The 22,260-nt window shown below is 45.7% G+C and overlaps 1 protein-coding gene across 1 annotated transcript; it reads right to left on the bottom strand.

Moving 5' to 3' along the window:
- Nucleotides 1–959: 959 nt before the first annotated feature.
- TRIM37 (tripartite motif containing 37) lies at nucleotides 960–21,367 on the bottom strand. Its single transcript, XM_040082202.2, has 25 exons — nucleotides 21,194–21,367; nucleotides 19,887–19,988; nucleotides 18,542–18,582; nucleotides 17,839–17,955; nucleotides 17,469–17,556; nucleotides 16,528–16,650; nucleotides 15,293–15,416; nucleotides 14,519–14,586; nucleotides 13,918–14,042; nucleotides 13,172–13,222; nucleotides 12,832–12,913; nucleotides 11,431–11,507; nucleotides 10,881–11,060; nucleotides 10,237–10,351; nucleotides 9,904–10,116; nucleotides 9,390–9,526; nucleotides 8,606–8,703; nucleotides 7,423–7,623; nucleotides 6,143–6,454; nucleotides 5,413–5,541; nucleotides 4,765–4,942; nucleotides 3,990–4,108; nucleotides 2,404–2,556; nucleotides 1,787–1,865; nucleotides 960–1,513 (listed from the first exon to the last, which is right to left on the bottom strand). Exons 1-25 carry the CDS (start codon nucleotides 21,212–21,214, stop codon nucleotides 1,510–1,512), a joined length of 2,937 nt encoding a protein of 978 aa, XP_039938136.1. The 5' UTR covers nucleotides 21,215–21,367; the 3' UTR covers nucleotides 960–1,509.
- Between the last annotated feature and the right edge of the window lie 893 nt (nucleotides 21,368–22,260).

Here is a 22,260-nt window from a genome sequence, read left to right as displayed (position 1 = left end):
TGCTTGCGGCCAGCCAGGCGTGGGCTCAGCTCCTGGCTGCTCCTGCTGACCTTTCTGTAGTACCTTGTCCGTGAAACATGTTCTTTATCAAGTGAATAAATTCAAGCTAAAATCATGTACAAGTCTTGGGACTTTTCCATTTGCACTCTTTTCTCCAGTTCACTCGCGAGTTCAGTTCTAACCATGTATTAGTCATCCATATTTTATTTATGAAAGCTGTTTATACAGGAAAAACTGTTGAAGTTTTACCAATATCTTAATAAAACAGTAATTTAAACCACACTCCAGCTAGTCTGGTTATTGAAGAGGTAACAAATCAGCAAGCAGCTGTGCCTTTATTATGGTGGAAAGGTTTCCTTTGTGGGATGTGGAACTGAAGTGACTCTGCTGAGCACTGTGGCCAAAAGGGATGGGGCTGTTATGGCACAGCCCAAGGAGATCCAGTGTCTTCCAAGTCTCTTTCCCTCCCTGCCCTTTCCAAAGCAGCTCTGAAGAAGCTGCCCAGAAAAGGTGAGCAAAGCAACATCTCCTCTCTTACCCCTCCAACGGCTGGACACAAGCTCAGCACTCATTTCCTTCCCCTCACGGAGAGGAAAAGCAGAGCTCCATGGCCGCAGTAACTGAGCTGTGTGCAGGGAGCAGCACAGCCCCAAACACTCACAGGGCACTTCCAGGCTGAGCCCTGGCACAGGATCTGTGCCCGCTGCAGCTGAGTAACAAAGCAACTTTGGGGAAAACTGCGTCCTTCTCAATTTCTGTTTGAACCAAGGAGATTTAAGGATTTGCTCTGGCTTCTACAAATAGAATCCCAGAGGGGGTTAAGTGCTTTTCACTGAACAATTAAGGGAAAAAGTGACAGGGGGATGGCAGGAAAAAGTCCCAAGCCAGGCATTGCAGCAAGTGGAGCTGACCCTGACAGCCTCCATCATTTTACTTATCCACACACAAAACACCTAAAATTCAGATTTCAACATTCATTTTATTAACAAAGTGCAAACAGTTTTAAACTAAGAGTGTAGAGCACATTCACACGGACACAGGGCACAGGCAGCCACACGAGGACGACACTGGGCTCATGCTTTGTCACTAACCAGGCATCAGCTCTCAGAGGAGCTTCACAACGACTTCAGCAGCTCAAAATGCAATGAACAAAGAGTTTGGCAATGGGTGTGGTTGGTCCACGTCACCAAGTGGGGAAAACAACTGGAGTGGTGGCTGTTTTCCCCCAGCATTCCAAAGGCCAGTCACACATTCCAGTGGCACAGCAGGACACTCATCCCCGGGAGAGGCTCAGCACCTTCCCCACAACTCCTCAGAGCAGCTGAGGCTGGTGGAGCAGCAGTGCCAGCCCTGCAAAGGTGCCTGTGCCCCGGGGCAGGGTTAAGACAATGGCAGAAGAACCACGTTTGCCAGAGTGGAGAGGGCACACAGCCTCGGGCTCAGCTCCAGGGGATGCACACACCTCTCCCAGGGATGCAGCCGTGGGTCTTCAGGCCTCCAGCCCAGGCTCTACCTGCTCCAAACAAACGAGTTTGCACTGAAAACACTCCTGCTGGAGCAGTTTTAAGGCTTCAAGCAAACATCATTTTATGAGATCAAATTTTATGCCAGCTACTTCAACCCAGTCAGTTTTGGAAGCATTTAGAGCTCACCCCTCCCTCCCAGCCTGCCTCAGAGCCAGAGGGAGCTCAGGATCCTGGCACAGGATGAGCAGTGGCTCCGTGGCTGCAGCTCCTGGAGCAGCACAGGGAAGGTGCAGCCCCAAGGAGAGAACCTTCCCAGTTACCTGGTGCTGTCATCTCCAGGGACAAAGCTGAGATCGTCAGAAGCGGCCTGATCCCCGTCTGGTAACACCGAGGAGAGCTCTGGAGGAGGGGGAAAACAACACCAGCAGAGCCCAGTCACCCTCACCAGCGAGCACTGGAGCAGCCAGGGAATGCTCCCTGCCCTCCCTTCACTCAGGCCAAAACTTCACCTCCTTGGCCTCACAGCTTTGATCCGCTGGACTGGAAGGGAAAGCTTAACCAGAGGACTTTGTGAAGCTCCACTGACTGCTGGAAGCACATTCCTGCCAATTAAGATGCAAATCCATGTCTCAGGCAGTGGTTTCCTCCCTGGAATTAGCCTACTTCCAGCGCCAATCCTGGCACACAGGGAGTTCCAACTGGGAACTGGAGCTCTGGGTGTTCCTGCCCTTCCCAGGAGACTCACCTAAACTGACTAAGGCTAGCAAGAGTTCCCCTCTCCTGTTCTGAGCTGTTTTAATTGGGATCCCTAGATGAGAGTTCCAAATCTTATTGGCACCTGGAGCTTTAACACCTCCACAGCCCCCCAAGGAATCTGTATCTGAGGAGCTCTGGGAAGACTGGGAATGCTCGGGAAGAGAGGTTTTATCAGCTCTACCTTCACTGGAGGGCTGGACAGAGAAGGCCTGGTTGAACACCTCTGATGGAGAGGTGACATCTTCCTGCTCCTCATTTTCTGTGTCACATTCAATGTCACTGTCACTGCTCATCCCTGGCAGGAGGTGAAGGACGTGCTTCTGACACACGCCAGCTGCAAGAGAAACCAGAGACAGCTCAGGAAAAATGATGGCAGCGGGATGTGCACAGCTGAAATGTCTGCCTTTGTCCCATGGAAGAGTTCCTGCCAGCTCTTGGGGTTTGATATCAGGAGAACAGAGGGAAGGAGCACTTCCCAAACACTCAGGGGTCTGACAGAGCGCTGGGTACCAGCCCTCAACACAGCTGGATTTGTCCTGTGTGTCTCCAGCTGAGCTGCTCAGCCTCCTCTGCAGCTGGGACAGAAAACAGGAGTTGCTTTTCTGGGAGCTAAAAGGCAGCACAGCCTGTGGGGCAGGTGGATCTACCAGAGCCTTCAAGCAGCAATAGTGAGTTTGAGTCTCACACAACCAATTTCCCCTCCAAAGCAGAACCAGAGCTGCTGGTGGCTCCAGGTGATGACCTTGGGTGTGCACCGGGCAGCCAGAACTCTCCACGAACAACACAGGGTCTGCTTGGCTCTGCTTCTTAAAGGCTCATACTCATTGCTAAGAAAAAACAAAGTGAGGGGCCAAGTCTACTGTAGTTTTTCCTCTGAAGGGGAAAAAACTGTAATATTTGCTTCCTGGGGTTTTTAACAATGAAGTATTTCAGTTTCTAAAGCGTTTTCCTATTGGGCTCCCTGCTCTGAGAGCAGAACTGCAGGAGCACATCACGATCACGCTGCAGTGACTAAGAGCAGAAATTCAGTTTTGTCACTGAGAGACCTTCTGTAAATGCCAACTCCCACACAATATTGCACACTGCAGCTCGAGATGGATGCTGGCACCTTAATATAGGCTTTGCGCTACAATCCAGTCATTGAAATTCAAATTAGTGCAGGGGTGGAAGGCAGGAGAGTTTCAGCAAGATAAGAAAAAACTCTACGTGGACTTTCAGAAGGGGGGAAAAAAAAAAAAGCAGTGTTATTTTTTTCCAGCATGGAAAGGATGCAGGAATGGAGGGGGAAAACTTTCCTTCAAGTCTCTAAGGAAACTGGATTATGCACTGAAACTCCCAGCAGGAATGAAGCGTGGAGAGGCTCTTGTGTGGCTGTAGAGAAAGTTACCCCGGGTGTCTGTCCCTGAAGGCAGCAGAATTACCAAGGTCATTGGCCACCGCTTGAATTAGATGTGAAATTCTTCTCAAGGCCACTGCACTGAACAGCAAAGCAAAGACTGGAGCTGTCTCAAGGTACAAAAAGCAGCTGCTAGTCCAGAGAGCGACAGCCCCGTGCTCCAGCCCCGATCCTGCCCGGACAGCAGCCACACAGAGATCTTCTGTCCTCACTCAGGTTTATTCTCCAGCTGCCACCTTACAGCAAAGTTCAGCAGCCACGGAAGCAGCTTTTGGGGGTGGTTTTCTCTCGTTCTTCCCCGCTCCAGAGGCGCAGCAGCAGCGCCCGGAGCGCGGCCACGCTGCACCTGCCCCCCACAAAATGCAATTTACCTTCCTCAGGTGCTGCAGAGGCACCTTCAGAGCCCATCCCCTGCAGCTCCCCGAGCTCAGAGCTGCTCTCCAGCCCACCAGACTGGGTTCCTTCCGTCCGACAGCCCTTGGAGTTGGAGCTTGGGAAAGAATTAAGGAGAAACAAAACCCTGTTTTAGAAATTCAGCCTTAATTCAGCTGTGGAAACAAAGCCTTTTAGTGCCACATTGAGTTTTACTCCTTGTTTAAATCTCCTGTACACCCACTTAAACTTCCAGCTGTAACATTTCAATATTTCTAAATCAGTCAAAAATCCTTGAAAAGATTTTCCAAAAAAAAGTGACTCTACTTATTTAGAAAAAATAACCTGAAAACTCCACTGCTCTTTGCTTAGGTGCCCAATAGAGAATTATCATGAAACAGCTGAAAATTGAGTTTTATTTCCTCATCTTAAATGAGGAAATCAAAAGTGATTAAATTTCAGTCAGAGGGTATTTTGCATGGAACAGTGGGAAAGCAGACCTGGGCTGCCTTTCAAGTCCAAGTGTCAGACTCCAGCCACAGCTGATCAAAATAAGAGAAAAATGAAAAAAAGAAAAAAAAAAAAAAAGAGACAACTTGTAACCTAGTTATAAACCCAAAAATTGCTGTCCAGAGGGAACAGCAGCAACCAAATAAACTTCAAAGTAATTTCTCTTTCATGCTACAAGCACCTGGTTTTAGGAGATTGTGGGGTTTTTGTAGATCAAGGGAAGGTGGGGGAGGAGATAAGAAGAAAAAATGAAGAAACCCTTACCCCAGAGCACCAACTTTTCTGTTCTTCTCTACAGCAGCCAAGCCATTCAAGCCAGAAGCTCCCACCTCAGAGTCTGATCCCTCACAGGGTCTTTCCTCCTGCTTGGGCAGCGCTTCAGCAGCGCCAGCCAGGGCCCGAGCGTGGGGCCGAGCGCTCAGCTTGGAGCTCCCCAGGCCTCCTGAGCAGGGAGAGCACGAATGAGACCCATGTGAACCTCCTCTCCTTCTCTGAACGCTGCAGAAGAGCAAAACTCCCATTTCTGTGTCAGGGGTTTCCTCGTGCTTGCATTAAAGGAAGGGCATTGTGCAACTCAAGAGCAGCACTACCATGAAATTCTAACTGGGGTTGCCTTGAGTTCCCCCTAAGCCAAATCACAATTTAAAGCTGGCTCAGTGCTGCTCAATCTTGGATTTTCAGTGTCAAGTTCCCTCCTGAGGTCCTTGCTGAGAGCCCAGAACATAGCAGGTATATTTACGTTCTGGTCAGTGACTGTGAGGTGCTGCCTCCCAGCTCAGCTATCAGAGGTACAGTAACACCCATGGGGTGGGAGAAAGGAGCCAGGCAAATTTAGGGCAAACCCCAGTTGCCAAATAAGAGACTCATTGAAAAGCTTTTGCACAAGAGGTGCCCCTTCCATGCCCCAGGTACCCTCAGCAGAGTGGCTGTCCCCCTTGAGGCGCAGGTTCCCTTCCCCGCTGTCCATGGCTCTCCTCAGGGACAGGCTCCCGGCCGCTCCCGAGCGAAGGGGCTTGGCTGAGGCACTTTTCTTACTGGCAGCTGCAAAAAAAGTGTAAAAGTGAAGAGTGTTCAGTCAAAGCATGGCTGTACCCTGGCCTTATGCTTGTTGTAAGTGAAGCTCCACATTATTCTCGTTTGTTAACTCCCAGTGCTGCACAAAATCCTTCCACATCTTCCTGCCAGAGGCCTGGGCTGCACAGGTCACATTCACTTCCTTATACTGAAACATCCCTCAGAAAGCTTCACCCACATTCCTTCGGCCAGCACAAGAGTATAAATGATAGACAAACTCAAACCCTGGCTTGCTTGCATTTTAGATTTCAGCAAGTCTGGACTGTTTTAATCTGTTCCCTGCAACAGCCTCGAGCTCCCAGACGGGTCTGGCGCAGAGCAGCCAAGGGAGTGCCCGGCTCAGACCAGTCTGACACTGGGTTAAACCTCAGAACACTCAACTGCACCAGGTTTGGCAGTGCCTGTGGGGTAAAGCTGCTGTGTTTTACAGACAAGGGCTGAAATCAGTCTCAGCAGCTCAAGAGCAGGGCAGGTTTCCATTTCTGACCAGTCAGCTGAACCCAAGTATGAGCAACCGCCTGGGGACACCTGTAAGGGCGATGAAATCCCCCCTTCTCCACACACTTACAATTCCTTATGTAACAACTGGTGACTGAAGACTTGGTCAGCAGCTCCATCCCTATTTCCTGCAGCTTGCTGCAGCTGTCAGTGCCACAGGCAGCCAGGGCCCCCTGCTCGATGGAGAAGAAGCTGGGCTGGGCCTCCCCTGAGCCAGCATTGCTGCTCCTCACTTCAGACAGCTGGTTCTTCACATCAGACATTTTGCTGCGAACTTCTGCCATCTGGGTTTTGAGTCTTTTCAGCATCTTCAGGTCCGGGGGCACCCTCCACATGGCCTGGTGCCTCCGCTGGTCTCGATCCTTCAGGGAATAGGACGAGGCTTCGCCACAGGAAAAGGCAGAGAACACAGCAGGTAAGGAAAACCATTCTCAAATAAACATGGATGCCTAAGAATTGTACCTTTTGTCCTGCTGTAAAAGTGAGGGATGCACATTCTGTCCTGGCACAGCACCACTGAGGCTGCAGGCACTGCCAAGATGCTGGGACAGCGGGGTTTTGTTCCCAACCATGGAAGAAGAGAAGAAAATCCCCAGTCCTGCTCACTGGGAGAAGCCAGGCTCCCAGTGCTGCTGCAGGAATTCTGCTGACACCTGAGCTACCACCTTGCCAGCCAGGCTGCCAGTTCATGTCAAATTTGTTTTTATAAAACTTGTTGTCTGTGTGTAGAAAATTCTCAGACCACCAACATCTCTGAACACAGAGAACTCAGACATCTGCAGCTAGGGAAGGAATTCCCTCAAGTACCTCACAGCAGAAGAGCAGGTTGAGCAGCCAGTACCTGGAAAAGCCTCTGTGTTACTCAACTGGAATTAGATCAGCCTGGATCTATCTGAAGTGTTATAAATCCTGTGTTCCTCTGCAAATTCAGCTGTTCCAAACTGTAAAGTCAAGGGGCTCTTAGAAACCTTCACCTCAGGAGGTGAGGTCTGGCAAATTCCAAATGGATCAGCAGCTTTGTCTTCACTGACCAAGTTCAATTTGACTGGGAACAGTCAAAGCCCGAGGAAGCTGCACAAAACAGGTGATTTTGGCTGTGTGTTCAGTAGCTAAAGATTCACACAGCTCAGCACAACAGGAGAGCCTCACCCTGCTGGAGTGGCACAGTGCAGTGCCCCCTCCTGAGTTCCCTTTTGTCCAGGAAAACAGAACTGGGACTCACAGCTCATGTGTTGCTCTCTGGTTTTTTTGTACTTCTGGAAGTGACATCCCCCTGCAGAAAAGGGGCTCTTCAGTCACGCCCCTGCATTCCCAGGTGGAATGAAACCATCAGACACATGGTGCAGTTACCTCTGTTCTGCAGAAGAGAGGCAGAAGGACGTGGCTGAAGGCCCCAGAGGTTTTCCATGCCATTTCTGTCTTTCAGGTCCAACAAGTGGATTAAAATGAAGGGATCTATATCCAGCAAACTGCTGCTGGCCGTGGAGCCCAGGGCGCTGGCTCCCCGCCGTGAGGGTCTCCCACTGGCACTGCTGTAGCTGTGGCTGGTACCTGAGCAGGAGAGACACAGAAGTGGGAGGTGTGGCACACAGGGATGTTTTATTCCCTGGGAAAAATCAAAAAGAGTTATACAGGCAGATTAGGAATGAACTCATCCCATGAAACTGAAGGAGACATCGGTATTTTGTGGATTTCTGGATGCTGAAACAATCGGATGTGCTTCTAATTAAAGAACAAGATAAAACAGCTGCAAAGGGGCAAGTGCTTCACTTCATACCTTTTATAAAAAATCTCTTAACGAACAGATTTGTTAATAAATCAATACAAAGATTAGAGTTACTCTAAAGGAGTAAGGAGACAAACATGCTCCTCCCTGAACTCCAGAACTCTGAAACAAGGAATCCTGCCTTTCAAGCACCAACAGACTTGTACAGCAGCACAAATACCACTTCTGGTATCTTTGTCCTAAATAAATAGAATTAGATCCCCTAATATCTCTCTATATCCCATATAGATAGATTCCTTTCAGAATCTTGTGGCCGATTTGGGATGTGATCATCTCCAGGCTGCAAAAAAAAAAAAAATCCCAGAACACTTTTATTGTGTTGCATTTTAAATGTATTGTGAGTATTCTTTACTTCATTCCCTCCACATTCCTTGGGTTTTGCAGTGCACTAAATCCCAAGTGAATGTGTCACCCACTCAGAGGTCACACTGACATCAGTAAAAATTCCTTGTCAGTCTGCTATTGACTGGAACACAAGGAATTTCAGAGGCACAAAGCCGCCCTCCAAACTTTCACATCATTTTTAAACCAGCATATTCAGATAATTTCCCTCCCCCCCTTTTTTTTTATTGACCCAATGAAGTGTTTCTGCTACACTGCAATAATCAGTACAAACCACATGATGCAGCAGCTCCCAAAATAGAACTGCCTGCAGAACATGCAGCTTGGCGCTGCTTCCAAGAGGAGCAGGGGAAGGAATCCAGCAGCGTTTTGCTTTTATGGGAATTCTGGAGTCATTTTTCATACCTGATGCTCCAGGAGTAGCAGCAGCTGCTGCATCCTCCATGAGATCTCCATCTTCCAGCTCCATAGTGCTGCTGTATTCCACATCATTCTCTCCAGACCTTCAGGGATGATCAGGGTGGGAAAAGGAGAATATAACCGTTAGCTTTCCTCAGCTCTTGTTAAATGTTGTGGCACAAACATCAAAAAACAGCATAAAGCGCTGTAAAATTGTATTTCCCGCATTCCAAGCGACCCAAACTGAACAAAGGAAGTGTAATTAAATGACTGTCTCGTTAACCAAGCGGCCAAAAGTGCCATATGTACCTAGACTGCAAAATGTGATGTTGCAAACTCCTATGGCTGTAAGTGCAGCAGCACGTTCTCACGTTTTAATTAAGATTCCAGGATCTGACATCAGCTCTGCTCAGTGTGGAACTTCCTAATTTAAGTACCTGTCCCCATCATCACTCTCCTACTACTACAACACTTCCCGGTGCCAGACCTCTACTCTGTTACAGTGCTGAGACAGATTCCTTAATAGTGTTTTGGGAAAGAACCTTCACAGATTATCACTTGTCAAAGACAGAATGCAGCACCAACGTAAATACAGAGATCAGAAAGACACGAATTAGCTGACCAAAAATTCAACGTTTAGCACTAACTATGAGTTTGTGTTGCTCCCAGTATAGGAACCACCTCCCAAATCACACTGGAATCCCACGCAGCCCAGCAAATTACTCAGTTTCCACTGGAATTAGGATAATTATCCTGGATAGAGGATGCTCTGAAAGGCATTTTTACTTACATAGTTTCTTCATCAATATCATTTTCTTCAGTGTTACTGGTTGCTGTTGAACTTGCTGAAGAGCTGCTGCCATCAAGGTGGTTCACCTCATCTTCTCCAGCAAGATCTATATCCAGGTCACCATCTGAGAGCTCGTGCTGCAGGGAAAACAGGAGGTTTTTGATATAGAAACATTCAGCAGCACCTTGATGCATCCCCAAAAGCTAAGAACAGACACTCTCTGTCCCCAGTGTCACTATCACACAGCACATTAAAGGCTGGGAACAAACACAAATCAGATTTTTCAACTGCAACTTGGAGACTTTTTGTGGTGGGATTTTTTAGCTCAGTTCTGGAACATCTCTCTGGAGTCACCTCTCACTCAGCTCTCAAGTGTGTTATCTATTTCCATAGCAAGGATAATAAACCTCATTTACAATTCACAAGTTTGTACAGGGATTTACAATTCCCTGTTTCTATTGCTGCCTTATCAAAGAAAGCTACGCAAACACAGGCAGAAACTGAGAATTCCTACATTAAAATCTTCCTGCTGGGTCTTCTCTTCCTCCTCTTCCTTGTTCTCCCTTGCTAATCCTGGAGCAGTGAAATTCTCGAGCAGTGCTTCAATGCTTTGTCCAGGTTTCTTTGCTCTTGTCTCTGAGCCCTCATCATTCTGGGGACTGAGGTGAGTGTCTGGAGGGGAAACCCCTCGGGATTTCTGAGTCCGGGACAGTTCAATCGCGAGCCTCTACAAGATCACAAAAATAACAGAAGGCATCAATGGAGCAGCAGCATCAAATCAAGCACTTTTGTTGACTTGCAGATACACTCTAACAGGTGATTTTACATTCACAAACATCCCACTTACTTCTTTCAGGTTATTTATTTGCTGGATGTAGCTTGTCTGAGCTGCTTCCAGTTGAGCAATGTACCAGTGCTGGTCCCGGCACTTCTGGAAGAAGGTTGGTGAGCGCACTTGGAACCTTCAAAGGAACGTTTGAAAAAGGGTTTTTTTGAGGGAGTTTGTTTGGTTTGAGGTTTGTTTTTAAATGTCCCTCCCTCCATCCAAAAAGCCCTGCGGAAAAAACCTTAAAATTGAAATCTCGTGGTGAAATAAACTCAACAGACAACAGGTCCTTGTGGACTCAGTGTCCTGAACACCCTGACTGGCCACAGTGAGCTCTGCAAGAGGGACTCAGACTTTTATTCCCAAAGCTCTCCAATGCTCACTACAGCTGTTTCTAAAGAGGTGGAAAAAGCACCCTTTTCCTTTAATTCTGCTAGCTACAGCTCTCTAATTAACCCTTATTAACACCAGAAGCAGCCACACCTCAAAGAAAGATACACTTCAAATATCCCACAACTCCTTTTGGCACATTTCCTTCTTTAAAGCTGCTGAAACCCATTTATAATAAAACACTTCACCAATATTTGAAATCCAACTGGTCCATTGCTCGCTATTCCAGCAGCAGGTTTGCGATGATCCTTGGGAAGGAGAGCAGGGAGCCCCACCTGAGGATCACGGTGTCGTTCTGCCGGTTCAGGTAGCCCTCGTTGGCCAGCAGGTCCAGGCGGAAGAATCTGTTGTACCCCCAACATTCCCCAACCTCAAAGTCAGAGGCGAATTCCCGGATGATGTTTTTGGTGGGATCGTTGGTGGACTGGTGAACCATTTCTACACGGTATTCGTACCTGGCCAGGGGAAAGTGACAGGGATTAGAGCCAAAAGATGGCAGAACTGCTGAGTGGTTTAACAGCTGCGCTTCCCTGCCCAGATGAGTCAGGCTTAAAATTTTACTCAACACTTAGATAAACGGTGAAAAATAAAAGAGCAGGAACAGGGAGTAGAGTCAGCTCCAGGGCTGAACTACCACACAGATACTCTTTTCTCAGTTGTTCTACCATCTTCTTTTTTATCTCAAGAAAGCCACTGAGTTACAACTTCAAAATATCTCTGTGCCTGATCCAAAGCTAAGCAGAAGTCTCATCATTCTTTTTCAAAGGGTTTTGCATTTTCTGACAGAAAAACCCCAACATCTGTTCTTACTGCAGCTTTGCTTACTTGGATGTCTCTGGCAATCCAGCAGACAGCTCCAGGAACACTGACAGGTAGTAGCCCCGAACTACTCCATTTCCATCCTTGAAATAAAATTGAGAAATTGATTAAAAATAGAAAGGAAGAAAGAGAAAAAAAAATTAAGAACCAAAACTATTTGATACAGAAGACTTAGAAAAGTTTAGAAAATAGCTTCAATCAACACTGGATTTGCAGCAGGAATCTACTTTGGATGTTACAGCTGTGATTTTTAGTCTTCAGTGACTCCTACTGTAACATGAATCAACAAGAAGCACATTCACAGTGTAGTATCGGTATCTCAGATATAGATCTCAAGACAAAGCTTTAATTACTCTATTAACACTTTAGGTATTTGATTAAGTGGAAGTCTGAATAGACAAACACTTAATGTATCAGAAAAAATTATTTTAGGTTAAACATTAGTTCTGATATATTTTACATACAGTCACACTTCAAAGCTAATTAATTTTTGAGAAAAGAGCAATTTGTTCAGAAAAAAATCCCATGCAACATGAAAAGTTAGGGCAGTTAACTGAGAAACAGCATTAGAGTCACCAGAAGTCAAGAAAAAAATACAGCAAAACTTCCATGACACTCACCTGAATCAAAGATGAAGAATGGCTCAACTTGAATGCTCCAGCTTGAAGAAACATTTCAACTTACCATTGAAAAAATAAATTTTAATGCCTTCTGACAGCACAGCTCAGGCAGCTAATCCTGAATTTACAATACCCTGGAAACTTGCACACAGTTGCACCTCTGCACTGCAATAATACAATTCTGGGCATCCATGGGTTTAACTTACGGAGCCAATTCTCCAAAGGTGCCACAAAAATCACTAAGACAGAGCTGGTGCTCCCCCAACAAACTCCTCCTTCACACAGCTGCAGGAGCAGCACTGACCAGAGCAGGGAATGTGCAAAGATCCCACCTTGGGGGTCAACATTCCAACAGGGACAAAGCCTCAGAAACTGGAATATTCAGCCCACTGAAGGGACATTTTAATATAAATAAAAATGCCTTTCAGTTTGAGAGCTGGATGCAGTCAACAGCAAAAGCTTGGTCCTACTCCCACCTTCCCCAGTAAGTAAGTGTTACTTAAACATAGAGTAAGTTACTCTATACCTCAGTTCTGTAAGGAACACCTGCAAAAATCCCTGAGACATTAAAATATCCAGCAGAGTTCCTCTGCCATATTAGTAGGACCCATCTTTAATTGCTTTTAAATTAACCAACCTCAACTGAGCATGATCTCACTGGAGATCTGGAGGCAGAGAGGGAACACATTATAATGTCCTTTCCATATACAGCATGAGACAAACTGGTGATTCGTTACTGGGAAGGAGTTGGGATGGGATAACAACGCCAGTCAAAGACTTAACTCACCGGGTAAACTTTTAATCTCCAGCACAGTCCTGACACCTGCAGGGGAGGGCTGTACACAGGATCTGCTCGCTGCCTCAAGGTACTGGTGAGAGAACAGGAAAAATATTTGGTGCTGGGACAAAGCAAAACCCTCACGGAAGCACGAGCTGCACAGAGAATTGTCTTTATCATGGACAAGAATTGTTGACCCACTAAACAAGAGGTTTTTTTAATGGAATTCTCATAGTTTAGTCCACATTTCAGTTTTCTGTAGAGATTGTTCTGTTTTAAATAATGTTCTGTGTTTAATAACTTCTCACGAACAAAAGGATGTTGCCAGTAATTTAAGACACATTCTTACCTGAAGTTTTCCAAGACAAATGTAGTTGAGTCATAGGCTGGGACCAATTCACTGTGGGGGAAAAGAATAAATATATTACACTCAAATAACATGGCATTAAAAATGTCAACTTTTGCAATCTGTAGAAGAATTTTAGATGATTTAGGCTACCAGAGCCACTGAAATTCACCAGGACTACACTGGGTTATTGCAGTGTAATTCCATTTATAAGCCTCCTTAAGAGGAGATACCTTGGTGCCACTGGAAAACAAACATTCAGATTTAAACCAAGGCACAGCCAAACCCAATTTTTGCTGAGGCGTTCTTGAGACTTCTCTGACTTTCCATCTTTTGGAGACATTTTTGAAGCACAGGCTCCCGCAGAACCCAGTACCAGCAGCATTCTCCTGATGAAGAACTGTGCTATGGAGTGATTTTGGCTGTATATTCTGAATTAAGGTGACCTGCAGAGGCATCTCCTGAGAGCCTGGCAATTATATACTGAATGACCCAATAATATGAGGAAAAAAAAAAAGGACAAATCAGTAAACTATGTGTAAAAGAGAAAAAAAGAAAAAATTGTGAGCTGGAACCCACTGTCCTGACTCCCCAGCAGGGACTAGACACAAAATAAGCTCTGCTGGGACAGAAAAGCCTACTTGCAGCACAGGTTACTACAAGGAGTAAGTTAAGAGGAAACTCTCCTCTCAGCTACTTTAAACATGATTTAAAACACTGAACCAACACAACAGAAATCCAACACTCACCTTGTGAAGTCTGGGGGGACAGGAGTGGTGACAAATGAGGCCATGGGCTTCCGATGGACCTGCTGGAACATCAGCAGGATCTCTGAACTTTTGGATATCAGCTCACTCTTGCTGCAGGACCGTAACTATGTGGGGTAAAAAGAAAGGGAAAAAAAAATCCTTAGCTCAGTAAAACTCAGAGGGGATTTATCCACTTTTGTTTTTAAACAGCTGAATTGCATGTTTGTCACAGCTTCAGGAAGATTACCCACAACACTACATCAAAATGGAGGGTTTGGGTTATTTTGTTTTCTGGAATTCCACAATGGAAGTTACAACAGCCACTATGTATTTCCCTTAGATTAAATTAACTTATATAAAACTGGGTAATTTTGTATGATATTGCCATTAATCCCTGTAGTAATTTTTCAAGCAACACAACACCTTTGAGTATTTCTAGACGACACTTATTTTTAAGAAGAAATTGTGCAAGCTAAGACCACTTCAATGAAAATATATCCTCCAGAACAGTCCATCAATTAATATTTTTAAAATAAAAAAGCAAGAAAGATCCCTCCTCAGCTGGCCTATCTACACAATATTAATCTCCTCTCATAATTACCTGATGTTCTACTTCTTGAAGCAGGGTTTCCAGAAGTTCAGTTTCTTGAGTAAGTGACGTCTTTTGACCTGTTTAACGAAAAGATGTTAAAAAACCCCAAAAACACATAGTCACTGTTTCTTAAAGTGTACTTTTCTTGTTTCCACATGGAAGCTGCCCCAGAACACAGCAAGGTAAAGGATTTCTAAATGTACCAAGGTTGATTGAGAAAGCATTTGAAAAGCAAGTCTACATTTTTAATTAGAGCTCTACTGAAGAATTCATTTAAGGTTAAGTAATGAAACACTCTGTGTCCCAGAAATGGCAGGTTTGTTGTTTTGGGGTGCTTTTTTGGACAAAAAGAAAAGCAGGTTTGACTCTTATCCAGACAAGCCCCTCTCATTATTAAAATTACAGTAAAAGGAGTACCTATTACAGAGATATATTTTCAAACCTTTCCAATTGGAACAATGCTCTTCTTGACCAACACAAACAAAGCACTAGCACTTTAGTTGAAAGGTGCTAAATAACTTCCAGCTAGATGGGAATGTTTTCCAGGTTATTATATGGGAGTTTTTAACAGAATATGGTCAAGTTACATTGAACTTAGAACCTATCACAGTAACTACATCATTAGCCAAAAGCTTGGCTGCAGGTGGAAGTTTTCTGCCAGCAGTGAACTTGCTCGACACCACAGCGTGAGAAGGAGCGAGGCTCCCAGGCAAACAACGTTTCTCAGCGGATTTCCACACTGTTAATAAACTTCTCCTCCTCCTCAGAGAGGCCAACACCCACCCATCAGAGTGATGAGCTTGTTCTTGAGCTGGGTGTCCAGGCGGGCGATCATCATCTCCACGGCGTTGCGGATCTCCCGCACGCGCTCGTCCTTGGCACTGCGCACGGCCTCCACGTTCCGCTCCTGCGTGGGGCAGGACAAACAGCGACAAAAACCTTCACAAGCTGCATCTCCCACTCAGCCACACACCTTGGCTCCACTCCCTCAGATCCCAGAAATGCTCAAGTGTCCCTAAATCCCCTAAGAGGGAAAACAGGAGTGTTCGTTTTGATGAGGTGCATTCCTGGAGCAGCCGGGATTTCACCGGATCCCTCAAGAGCGCCCAAAGCTGGGAAGCTGAGCGACATCGTCCAATCACACAGGGATTTGTCACCTGCGGATTCTTTAGTATCAGACCTGTAAATGCAGCTGCCAGTTTCTCTTCTGCAACTTGAGCAGCACAGAAAAAAAATATGCTTGCAGTAATGAGAATAACGTGATAAAACCACAAAAGTTTTGTGGTAATAATAATAATGGATAAAAACAGCAGCCTTCTCTCTGGCAAGGGGAGGTCACAAACTCTCAGCATTTTATCACCACACTTGTGTTTATGAAGTCACATCTGAGCTGGAGAAAAGCAAAACTATCAGTGCAGGTGGAAAACAAGCACCTGAAAACAGGCAAAACTCGTACAGACACTCGCTCCAAAAATTCCTGGTTTTATCTGCACAAAGACTACACATTGTAAATGTAACAGAAAATAAAAGTAATCCTTCCTGGGAAGGAAACTGCATCAAATGGCTGGAACTCCCACTCAAACTGCTCCAGCTGAACATGTCAATATTTGGATTTTTGACATGTCTACCTCACAGGGAAGAAAAAGGAGGAGCACAAACAAATCTCCAACTGGTGAGCTGCTCATCCTGCAGGCTCACATTTACAGTTTATTATCCTAGAAAAAGGAAAATCAGGTGCTAGAAGTATTTTTGTACTTATTTAGCATGACAGAAAGCACTTTAAGTCACCTAAAGCACTTCCTGTTACCTAACTCTAAACCAGTTGAGAGTTACCTAACTCTAAACTCTAAAGAGTTGAGAATACTTTGATCTTTCCATATTGTATAAAAAGAGTGAAATGAAAAAAACAAGAAGGTCTCTCTATGGGATGATCCCACCACCTTTAACAGGGAACTGCTTCCACTTCCCACTTTACAGTTATCCTTTGCCACTGGAATACTACAGGAAAGCTTTCTTACCACTTCCTGCACCAAACTGATCAACTCCATGAGTCTTCTCCTCAGCTTTGCCACTTCTTCATTTACTTTTGTGACGTGCTGCTCGTAGATTTCTGCCAGTGGTTTAAAAGTATGCCCTCCATGCTGTTCAAAGAGAAAAAGGGGGAGGAGGAGGTGGTGAATAACAGAGCATCTCTTTTCCACTTGATCCCACTCCTATTAAATCCCTGCAAGAGAAGGGAAGAAAGCCTACGAGTGTATCACTCATTCTGGAAAAGTTCCAAAGCAGATTGTATGTAGGAAGTCAGTCTTTCACTTCCCTTTGTAAGAAGTCATGAATTTGGCTCTCATTCCACCAAAGCTTCCTGTCAGGAGTTTTTGGAATCTCAAGAGTCCTCCAAAAAAAACCCTGCTTCATTCACTGTGCAATCCTTTACCAAATCAAATATTGGTAGAAGGTTTATTTTTATGTTTATCATTAAAACACCCTTCCCAAACAAAGGCAGCACACTGTTAACCACTTACATTCCAAACAGCAACAGCTGTTTCTCCTTGAAATACCCAACTGGTTGGATAAACACTGCTGAATTTAATAGCTTTGGAGATTAGAGGCCAGGGCAATTAAATAACAAGTGTCATCTGTATTTTTTGAGCAAGACTTCTTCCTTTGCTCACAAAACTCTCCCCCGACATAGAATTTGTCCAAAACATCACGAAGGTTATAACAAGGAAGATAATTCCAACCTGCTTTAGACAAAAATTCAATTTCCTTCTCTAATTATGAATAGGAAGCATCATGTTTCACAAGCGGTGTTATTAAATAATAAATGCACCTGAAACTGCAGTATTTGCGTGGCAATCCAACGGCCACAACAGCAGTTTCACAGCAATTCTAGCTCTTCAAAACCACACAAAGTCTGAAGTCCCTCACAGCGCGTGCATCCCAGCAGGTCTCCCCTTACCATTCCTCCCCAGAGCGCACACTGGTGGCAGATACACTTCTTGCAGGTCCAGCAGAAAACACTGAGCTTCTCATGATGGTTTTCACACCTTAAAACAAAAAGTACACATATCACCCACAGAAAACAGCTTATGAATTTGCTACAAACTCAGTTTAACACTTTCACTTGTTTTGCTACACAACCCTGCAAGTAAAGCATTAAACATCTCTTGCAGGAAGACCAGCTGTACTCAATAAAAATCTTTTGTAAGATAAGCGTCGCTTTTAGCATTCTCTCCAGAAGCGCTTCACAGATACAGAGAGTACTTTACTAAAATTAGCTTCTATAATCCAAACCACAAAACACTCGATGCAAAGAACACTCCATTTACTTGTCCTTCTCGTTCTCTTCGTGCTTTGTGAGGCTGCAGAGCTGAAGCGTGTCCAGCTGCTGTGTGACCTCCTCTGCCCAGCGACAGTTGACGAGCTCCCGGAGCTGCAGAGGGGCTCTGCAACGAGGACGGCACAGTTAGAGCAGGAATTTGGCTCCAGGAGCTAAAGGAGAAGCACTCAACTGAAGTTCAGGTCAATTCTACATTACCAGAAGAGTCACAGGTAAAAAAAGAGCAGAAACTGGATTAGTTATTCCAAGAAAAAAAAAAATAAAGTAATTTTGATCATTTGGGGAGAGGTGGGAGCTGGACCCTGCAATGATGCACAGAATGGCTGCACAGGCACACCACATGAATTACAGGCATAAAAAATGCACACTTTCACCCTGAAAAATGAAGCTCCTGGGCTCTGGCTTTTGAAAGAATATAAAGAGGAATTCCCTCTAGTTACTCCTATTACACCAGCTATGTGCACAGCAGTGTTATGTGGGAAGAACAAAGATCCTGCTTAGCTTGTCACAAAACCAGAACACATTTTAAAAGAAGTATTATACCAGGGCCAATTGTTATTGAAACAGCAGGCAGGTCTCAAAAAAAAAACCCCAAAAAAAACAAGCCTATAAATTTAGTGCAACCTGCAGCGAAAAAGAGATTGATCATAACAGGACAATCCACACAATTCCTGATATTAAAAATACCTTACCTACAATGAGGGCACTGAGCTCTTTGTTCAGTCAGCCAACGCTGTGAAGGAAAAAGGAAAACCTTTTTAAACAGACTGGAATGAAAGAACTGCAGACAAATATGTTCTACCATTAATTAGGAGTTATTTACTTTTATTACAGCTTTCCTATATTTTTTCCTTTTTAAACAAATTTTCAATGTAACTGTTCAACCACTTAGTCACAGAAGAAGCTGCTATTTGTGTCTCAGTACCAAGCAACCACTTGTCCTTAGGTGTCAGAGACGCTTCAGTTAAAATGATACTGAGAATTTCAAGGTACCAAATATTGCTTTAGAAACCACCCACCTGGCAGATTCCCAGAGTCTTGGACTAAAGAGCATGTTTCAATAAAGGAAAGAAAAAGACACTACAAGCATCTTTTCCAGAGCCTAATTAGCCTTCAAGGTAATTTATTTCTTCCTCTTGGGCTATTTATAGGCAAATTAAATACTTGAAGTTCAGTGATCAAATCCACAAGGAGTCTGTGAATGTTTCTCTTCCAGAAAGCTCCAGGGACAAACAGCTGAGCAAAGAACTTCACCTGCCCACTACAACTCACAAGTGTAAAAGCTCAGCAGTTGATGAGTTTATATTTGTCAGCTCTCTACTACACTTAAAGTCTCATGAATAATCTCTCACCACCCAGCAACAATATGTCATCTAAAATCCTTAATATGCAGCACGAATCCTTCACCTACAGCTCTTGTCAGAGCTTCCAGAGCAATGGATGAATGTCTGTTCCAATTTCTGGAAATACTACTGAAGGTCTGGAAACCTCAGCTGAACCTTGTGCTGCTACAGCAACACAAAACAGCATCTGGATTTGGAGCTGGAGTGTGATAGGCTGGGAACCACGGCCTTAACAAAGGAATGAGGATTCAGGTGCTGCCTCAGACTCCCCTGAGAAAGATTTAGCCCCACCTGATCACACCACACCAGCCTGACAAGCACTGTAAAACACCTCCAGGACACAGGAGGTGATGCTGTGACCTTCCCAGATGCAAAGTCAGCATCTGATTTGTGTCCCAACTTTTGTCTTCCACACAGGCATCACCAACTCTCAGGAGGCACTAAAGAAGGGATCATTATGTGTCTCTTCCTTAAAGCAATTATTCCAGATGGTGCCTATAATTAGCACCACTGAAGGCAACGCACAGCCTGCCTACTTCTTCCTCAGGGGTGTTATAAAAGGTTTTGAAAGGGAAACTAAAGGAGGGCGGAAAAAGAAGGAATCCTTGGAACTCCAGGAAAAGAATGTTTTCATAAGCTCGGCCAGCTCTCAGTTCAAACCTTTGGAAGAATAGGCTAAACCAAGCAAACTCACCCGGATACAGCTGAAACAGCAGAGCTTGGAGCAGTGAGGGCACAGGCGGGCGTCCCGCAGCTTCTCCATACAAATAAAACATCGGAACACCTCGGCAATGCTCTGCAAAGGGGGATTAGCACTATTGTTAAACATGCTTCAGACACATCAGGGCTGCATTTGTTTTCCAGGCACAGCGCCAGGTTTCAGTCCTGTTCCAAACAGCACAGCTCCGAGAGAAGATACAACCTGGACACCACAAATCTCCCCCTCAGCTTCTCCTACACTGCACCAGCACCCGTTTTATAACGTTGGTCTCTTTCTTCAAGGAAGAGTTTCTGCTTGTCTTATCTGTTTTGGAGCAGACCTTTCTGTAGCCAAGATATTCCTCTGTGTGTTCACACGGGATTGAGCAGACACCAGAAGAAATGGTGGTGTACCTGCAGAGAGCAGACTGGCACTAAACTACTTCTAAATTGTGATAAGTGCATGCATGTGTAACAAGAGGTGTTGAACTGAATTGGGTATTTTTTTGATATATATTATTTTAAGGTCTACCATTAGCAGTAGTTCCACACTCTCATTTAATCAATCTTGAGTGATAAAAACATTCCCCAAACGAGAGAGGTATTTTGAAAGCAATGTTTGCTTTCCATATTGATAATTTTCAACTGATAAGGAAGTTTTACATCCTATAGCACACAGGAGTTATCATACTTCTGGTCATAACTATGGAACTCCATAAAGTCCTTCAGGTGGGCTAATTTTTTTTCCCCACAGCACTGAGATTCTGAATCAGCACAAAAGCAAGACATCTTCAGTTTACGGATACCACAGTATCTCCCACACATTACCGTCCTCTTTAACAGCTGCAAGCCATTGAAACGCACCATATGCATCTACAGGAGGTAAACGCAGACGGTCTTTCACATTCTTCCCCAGCCTGGCTGCGACACAGCCACTTCTGCACCTCCACGGTGCCAAGACGGGTTCCGTGCGCGCCAGGTCTCCATCCATCCATCCATCCATCCCTGGCTCCATCCACCTCCGGAACTGGCACCTGCGGCGCTCCGCCAGCTCATTTCCTACCCCCTCCGCACCTGCTGCCTGCCTGCCCACCCGAGCCAAGCCCCGCAGCGTCGCAGGCTGTTCCCAGAGCCCGGGCCGTCACCGTTCGGTACCGCTCGGCCTTTTTTTCCCCCTCCGTCACACAGAGCACAGGGACCCTCCGAGGGGTTCCGGTAAACCGGGCGGGTGCGGAGGGGAAGCCCGCAGCCGCTGCCCCCTCACCGCCCTGAGGGAGCGCGCGCCGCCCGCCCGCCGCTCACCTCCACGCTCTGCTCGTCCATGGCCGCGGCTCCGCCAGCGGCGGCAGGAGGGACGGCTGTCCCCGGCCTCGCCGTCCGTGCCCGCGGGTGAGAAGCGGAGGCTCCGGGAGCGGGGGGTTTTATGGAGCGGACTCCGCGCTCCGGCCCCCCGCACCCGCCGGGCCGTGACCGCGGCAGCGCGGCCGCCCCGCCCCGCCCGCGCTGCGCATGCGCGGGGCCGCCCGCAGGGGCGTGGCGGCGCGAGGGGCGCGCGGGAGCAGCGGCAGCGCCTGAGGGGAGCCGGCGGGGAGCGAGCCCCGCGCTTGGCGTCTCCTCTCTTTCCCTTTATTTTTGTTTACTTTTCCTTTTTTTAAATTATTATTATTTTTCTTTGCTCTTCCTTACCGGCGAGGGATGCGGTTTCCGCACCCCGCTGACTGCTACCTTCAGTTATTATAGCCAGCGTTCACCACTAAATTGAGTATTTGACGCTGCTGATGGTAGCGGCACAGCAAGGATTGAGTCCTCCATTAGAAGATCAATGTGATTAAAAACTACTAAATCAGTTTGTGAAACTGGTTAGTTACGCCTAGGTAAAAGGGCACACTTGCAGCAGACATCACAAAATCCAGTTATCCCTGTTGTTTCCTCTTTAATACCCAGCCTGTTTCTCTTCCCATCAAACCCTAAAGCACTTCGTGGATGAGTTCAGAAATCAGCACTTCCCTCCCTAAGAGCGCTAATTTAAACTTCTCCTCTTTGACAGACTTAATTTTTCAGAAAAATCCCCCCACAGGAGCTTAGATAAAAATTCGGGTATCTTACTCTCTCAAACTAGGCTGAAATATAACAATATAAATATAAATATAAACATTCGAATATATATGGAATGCATAATATAGATAATATAGAAATATGCTTAAGAAAAAAACTTTATGTTTTTCACTGTTAGGGTGGTCAAACAGTGTAACAGAGGCTGGGAAATCTTCCAAAGTTCCTTGGGAATTTTCAGGACCCTGCCCTGAGCTGCTGTCCAGGGGCCTGGACTCTACAGTGCCCAGAAATCCCTTCTGATCTTTGCTGGAGTG

The sequence above is a fragment of the Hirundo rustica genome, chromosome 19 (assembly GCF_015227805.2).
Source record: "Hirundo rustica isolate bHirRus1 chromosome 19, bHirRus1.pri.v3, whole genome shotgun sequence".
Classification (NCBI taxonomy): domain Eukaryota; kingdom Metazoa; phylum Chordata; class Aves; order Passeriformes; family Hirundinidae; genus Hirundo; species Hirundo rustica.
This window is presented reverse-complemented; position numbering and strand designations above follow the sequence as displayed.

Bases quoted from the DNA above. Each gene is read 5' to 3' on its own strand.
- TRIM37 (XM_040082202.2), bottom strand. From the start codon at position 21,214: ATGGACGAGCAGAGCGTGGAG. The intron at 17,956-18,541 runs GTAAGGTATTTT...TCCTCGTTGCAG, and splicing joins GCTCAGTGCCCTCATTGTAG to AGCCCCTCTGCAGCTCCGGG. The intron at 5,542-6,142 runs GTAAGTGTGTGG...CTTTTTTTGCAG, and splicing joins CAGTTGTTACATAAGGAATT to CTGCCAGTAAGAAAAGTGCC.